Source organism: Lucilia cuprina, chromosome 2 (genome assembly GCF_022045245.1).
Source record: "Lucilia cuprina isolate Lc7/37 chromosome 2, ASM2204524v1, whole genome shotgun sequence".
Lineage (NCBI taxonomy): Eukaryota > Metazoa > Arthropoda > Insecta > Diptera > Calliphoridae > Lucilia > Lucilia cuprina.
The window spans coordinates 28,469,683-28,475,978 of NC_060950.1; the positions used below are offsets into that span (position 1 = coordinate 28,469,683).

Sequence of the window (6,296 nt, forward strand, 5' to 3'; positions counted from 1 at the left end):
ATCTATCTATCTATCTATCTATCTATCTATCTATCTATCTATCTATCTATCTATCTATCTATCTATCTATCTATCTATCTATCTATCTATCTATCTATCTATCTATCTATCTATCTATCTATCTATCTACCTATCAATCTATCTATTTTGTGCTTTGAACTCACTTTTTGAAGAAGATCATTTACGTTTCAGCTTAGAATTTACTAAAATCCCTGACTTTAGACTTTTGTGAGTCTACGACCAATATTTCCATGTGTTACAAATGGAATGACAAAAATAATATTCCCCCATCTTTTTTGATGGTGGGTATTCAAATCGTGTACATTGCCTTACAAGTGAACATTTTCTATTTCTGCTGTTAAATTTAGACTGTTTTTTCTTCTATTTTAACTAACTATTGCAACTAATTAAATAACATAGTGTTGTTTGCTCATGTCATTAAAGGTATAAAGGTTGGTCTAAATGTAGTTTTCCATTCAAAGTCATTTCTAAAATCGTACTGGGTAGTGAAATTTAAAATAGTAAATAATAAGTACAAGAAAAACAACGTTTAGTTTTAGAAAAATAAATTAAAAAAAACATTTTTAATCATAACAAACGAACGAATTTTTATTTATATTTATTAATTGTTAATTGACAAAAAAGACTATTCAATATGGTTGTTAATTTTAAGATTTTTAAAAAGGCTTCGCCTAACAATATGGTCACCCTGTACATGAACAGGCGTGAGTTTGTGGATTCGGTGACACAAGTTGAACCTGTTGGTAGGTTTAAAATAATTTGTGTTTAAGAAAAAATCGATCAAAATATAAATTTTAAAAATTTAATTTGCATAACAAAATCTTTAAAAAAATAATAACGCTTAATAAAATTTATACAATGAAAAATAACTCAACATGTTGACATTTAAGTGAAATTTAAAAATGAAACAATTCAGTGCCCTTATCTTACTCAAACTGTTTAAGGATTAAGGCTTTAAAACTTGACCAACACATTAATGGTTGTATATTTACCCACCAAATCCTGAGCAGATATAATTATTTGTTTTGAAATGATCATGATATTTGATAATAAGATGCGCATGTGAAACAAAATAATGTACAAATAACTTCTTTTGTTTCTTAATCTTGAAATATGTTGCTGAAAATTCTTCAAGCAAAAACAGTTATGAATAGATTTTAAAAAATTTTAGAAATTTAAAACATTCCTTCCAGAAATTACAAAATAAAACAGTTTGTTTGTTTTTCACTCATCTGCCTGTTGATTGTTCCTTAATTCTACATTTACCGCTTTTATGTCCAACATCCTACATGATGTATGTTCTGGTCAGCCCTTCAGTGCTTTTAAGGTTCTAGTTATTGCGTTTGAGCTGATGTCAAATAGCATGATCAATCAATAACCCTCCCGCTTAGCCACTCAGTTGTTTCGTGGTTCTAGTTATTGCATGTCATCTGATGTCGTAAATAATGATCAATCCATAGCCATTTTCAACTTCCTATTACATCGTTCTAATAATGTCCATAGCTCAAGATGCACAAAAACTGTAGCAACGTAAAACTATACGTATTTGTTGCATTGATCCTTATGATCTTGGTTTTATGAATGTTTATATTAAGCCATGGCTTTTCGTTTATCCAAATTCAATTAATTGTCATCAAATATATGTGATATCCGTGGTCCAGGTCTCCAAGATATAACTTTCGCCACTCAAAAGAGAAAAAACGATTGTTGTCTACTCGCATAAAAAAAATTCTTTCGTACTCCTTTAATAAGCAGTGATAAAAGACCTTTCTAAGTCGATTATACAGATACATGCGATTTGACTGATATCGAATGCGGAAACATCTTTCAGGCTTTATTCTAGTACATATGTTCATAATCAATCTTAATCAGTATACTATGGAGAGTTATTGCTCTCAAGCCGACAGTGACAGGTCTCCTCTCTTTGAAGTGTTTATTCAGTTCCTCATTTCTTATTATAAAGCTTATGATTTACTCATTTAGAGTGGCATCTGTTTATAATTGCTTAGCATATATATTACATCGTCCGATACTCAAAATTAGACATGAATCGGACGATATAAGTCTAAAACTAAATAGTAAATGAAGCAATGAAATTTAAGGAAATTTTTATAAATACTCTGCTTACCTTACTATACCTAAGACCTTAATAGAAGACAAATTGCAACTATATGGGACTCTGAGGCTGCCTTAAACGTTTTCTTTGAACTTGAGGACATATCCAGTTGATTACGTTTCAAAAACTATCCATTTGGATTTAGATTCATTTCCAACTACTTTCTTCCCTACAACAAGTCCAATATTTTATCTGAACTTTTATAACTGAACATTTCCAGGAATTTTAAAGCAATTTGAACTACAGACTAATATAGTTTTATCTGTTGGTGATCATATAGCAATGATCACCACCACTTCTTCCTTGAAGTTGAGGATTTGTTCGATTGATTTTATCATGACTTTATACCTGAACTCCCTTTTCGAGTTTTACATTTGTTGAGATTCAACTACAAGTCCAAAAAGTCCAAGGTTATCTTTTGCAGTAATATTAAAACAATTTTAAACTACTTACCAATATATTCAAATTTGGTCGTGACATTTGGAGTTTTAAAGTTATTTCGATTCATTTCCAACTACTTTATTCCCTACAACAAGTCCAATATTTCATCTGAACTTTTATAGCTGAACTTTTCCAGGAATTTTAAAGCAATTTGAACTACAGACTAATATAGTTTTATCTGTTGGTGATCAGCTACCAATGATCACCACCACTTCTTCCTTGAAGTTGAGGACTTGTTCGATTGATTTTATCATGACTTTAGACCTGAACTCCCTTTTCGAGTTTTACATTTGTTGAGATTCAACTACAAGTCCAACAAGTTTAAGGTTTTCATTGCTGTAATATTAAAGCAATTTTGAACTACTAACCAATATATTCTTATTTGGTCGTGACATTTTCAAATGAAACTGACTAGCAATGATGAAATCCATGCGTTAAAGGAATATTAGTTGCAATTTTATCCTAATTTTGAAAGGAAGCAAGTTGTCAGTTCTTTCCTTCACAACATATTCTAAACGATTATGCTAATGAAGATCTATCTATCTGAAAATACCCACTCTTATGTGGGAAACCCCATTTTCGAGCGTTCTTTTTGGAACTTTTAAATCTCTTCACTTGTTTGTGTTATCTCGTCCATGTCACTTATTAATATATCTTGGTGATTTTTCTATATCAGACACAAATCTTAAGATTTCCTTTAAAAATGATGAAGAAACAGGTACTGAAGCGAAAAATTACTAGAGTTAGAGAAAGTACATATAATATATGGCACAACCGATTTTTTCTCCCTTAATTGTTTAATATGAATACAATTTAACACTTTTTTTCAAATTCTTTATTCCCTAGATGGCATTGTGGTATTGGACGATGAGTATATTCGTCAAAATCGCAAAATTTTTGTGCAACTCATTTGCAATTTTCGCTATGGACGTGAAGATGATGAAATGATTGGTTTACGTTTCCAGAAGGAACTGATTTTAGTTTCCCAAGCGGTATATCCCGAACAAAAAATCGATATGCAATTAACTAAAATGCAAGAGCGTTTACTAAAAAAACTGGGTTCGAATGCCTTTCCTTTTGTCTTGGAAATGCCACCCAGCTCTCCGGCGTCAGTGGTATTGCAGCAAAAAGCCAGCGATAACACTCAACCCTGTGGTGTGCAATATTTCGTTAAAGTCTTTGCCGGAGAAAATGATTGTGATCGTACTCATCGTCGCAGTACTGTTAACTTGGGTATACGTAAGATACAATATGCACCAGCAAAGACTGGCATACAACCATGTACTGTGGTGCGTAAGGATTTCCTTTTATCGCCGGGAGAATTGGAATTGGAAGTTACTTTAGATAGACAATTATACTATCATGGCGAAAAGATTTCCATTAATATTTGTGTACGTAACAATTCGAATAAGGTGGTGAAAAAGATTAAGGCCATGGTGCAACAGGGCATCGATGTGGTGCTCTTCCAAAATGGTCAATTTCGTAATACTATAGCTTTTTCAGAAAGCAGTGAAGGTTGTCCTTTAAATCCTGGTTCTAGTTTGCAGAAGGTTATGTATTTAGTTCCCACTTTGGCCGCTAATTGCGATCGTCCTGGCATAGCTGTTGAGGGTGATGTTAAGCATAAGAATACATCTTTGGCCTCGACTACTTTGTAAGTGAAATTTTCGGTATTTTATTAGATGTTTTTCTTATATAATTGATTTTAACTTAAAGGATTGCCAGCCAAGAGGCTCGAGATGCATTTGGCATTATTGTTTCGTATGCAGTAAAAGTCAAATTATTCTTGGGTGCATTGGGTGGTGAATTGTGTGCGGAATTGCCTTTTATTTTAATGCATCCAAAAGTAAGTCGTAATTTTAAATGTAATAATTTTCCAAGGCTTTTATTTTCTATACATTATCGTTTTATTTTGCTAATTTTTAATTAAATTTTTTTTTCAATTTCCTCTAACACAGCCCAGCCTTAAGGCTCAAGCGGAAGCTGAAACTGTAGAAGCTTAAATATTATATTGCTGCAGCTGCAATTACTACTACTAAAACTACAGAATAAACTCCGTCTACAATATTTGCCGTATCTATTGTTCGCAATAAAAAAGAGGAATATAAGTATAGTTAATATATTTTGTTTCAATGTTTTGCATGTTCTTTATTTATTTAAATATTTACTATTATAATACCGATACTACAAATATAAAAAAATACAAAATAACAAATTGTAAGTGGAAATCTGTATCAATTGCTTTATTTCTTCATTAAGTATTTAATGTGATTGTATGTTGTCCTATATAGTTTATAAAATAATTATAACATTAATAATAAAATGCATTGATGAAGCAACTGTGTATATAAAGTGGTTTGAATAATAAAGAAAATCTCTAAATATATGATTGAATTTCTATCTAGGCCTGTCTTTCTGTCCAACAAATAACAATTTTCTTAGCTGATATTGTGAAATCCGTCCATACGACCATCAGTCTGTTTGCATATAATACTTGTATAGATAGAAATTTTTAAGATAATTTTTAAAAATTTCCATCCTAAAATGTCTATGTGTAATTAGATTTATTTTACCTTAAACAAATAAATTAATTTGTTTTGCAAAGTGCTAAAGTTTTTTTCTTTACACATTTATTTAAATAAAAAAAACATCAACTTATATCCCCAAAAAACTTTTAGGTCAATTCAATTTTTCTCGAGAAATAAATAATCTTTAAAAAAAAAAACACACTCATAACAACTATGTTCACACACAAGTGCCAATAATTTAATGTTTCTTTTTTTTCACTAACAATTCCCTTTCTTCCCCTAAAGGATTGGAGAGGGGGTTAAGAGTAGGAAACAGGAAAAAAGGTTTTAAATTCAATTGTTTGGAGACATTTGGCAAATAACATTTGAGCCGGAAATGCCAACGAAACGGAAACACCAATATAAATAGCAGTTTTTGTGTAAAAATTACAGTGTTTAAGAGAGAAATTGCAACAAAACATGTGAATGAAATCACCAGGAAAATAGTTTGCCATATATACATAGTCTTAGAAACATAGAAATCGTAATGGTATATTTATTTTATGGATTTGTAGACAAAAACAAATGTATATACAGAAACTTGTGCAATATTTAAATTTACCTACTATGTTATGAAGGACAGAGAACAGTTACTATACACATATACATATATACATAAATAAATTTCTTTATTGAATTCAGAATAATATATATTGTTCAGACTATAGACTAAAATAGTCCATAGTCTAATAAACAGAAGAGCACTAGACTTGACTATAAACTATACTATAGACTAGTCTATAATCTAGTCTATAGTCTATAGACTAGACTATAGACTCGACTATAGACTCGACTATAGACTAGACTATAGACTAGACTATAGACTAGACTATAGACTAGACTATAGACTAGACTATAGACTAGACTATAGACTAGACTATAGACTAGACTATAGACTAGACTATAGACTAGACTATAGACTAGACTATAGACTAGACTATAGACTAGACTATAGACTAGACTATAGACTAGACTATAGACTAGACTATAGACTAGACTATAGACTTGGCTAAAGATTAAACTATAGACTAGACTATAGACTTGGCTAAAGATTAAACTATAGACTAGACTATAGACTAGACTAAAGACTAGCCTATAGACTAGAATATGCCCTTAACTTAAAACTAGACTGTAATTTAAGTAATCTCTAA

The 6,296-nt window shown here is 30.8% G+C and overlaps 1 protein-coding gene across 1 annotated transcript; it reads left to right on the forward strand.

Moving 5' to 3' along the window:
- The first annotated feature begins 538 nt into the window (after positions 1-538).
- Positions 539-4,924, forward strand: LOC111683031 (phosrestin-2). The gene is made up of 4 exons (XM_023445063.2): positions 539-764; positions 3,425-4,232; positions 4,295-4,424; positions 4,537-4,924. Exons 1-4 carry the CDS (start codon positions 656-658, stop codon positions 4,579-4,581), a joined length of 1,092 nt encoding a protein of 363 aa, XP_023300831.1. The 5' UTR covers positions 539-655; the 3' UTR covers positions 4,582-4,924.
- Positions 4,925-6,296: the final 1,372 nt, after the last annotated feature.

What these genes read in the sequence shown, in the direction of transcription:
- LOC111683031 (XM_023445063.2), top strand. Translation starts at nt 656, where the DNA reads ATGGTTGTTAATTTTAAGATTTTTAAAAAGGCTTCGCCTAACAATATG. An exon ending in GACACAAGTTGAACCTGTTG is followed by an intron (nt 765 to 3,424) that starts GTAGGTTTAAAA and finishes TTTATTCCCTAG; the next exon opens with ATGGCATTGTGGTATTGGAC. An exon ending in TCTTTGGCCTCGACTACTTT is followed by an intron (nt 4,233 to 4,294) that starts GTAAGTGAAATT and finishes TTTAACTTAAAG; the next exon opens with GATTGCCAGCCAAGAGGCTC.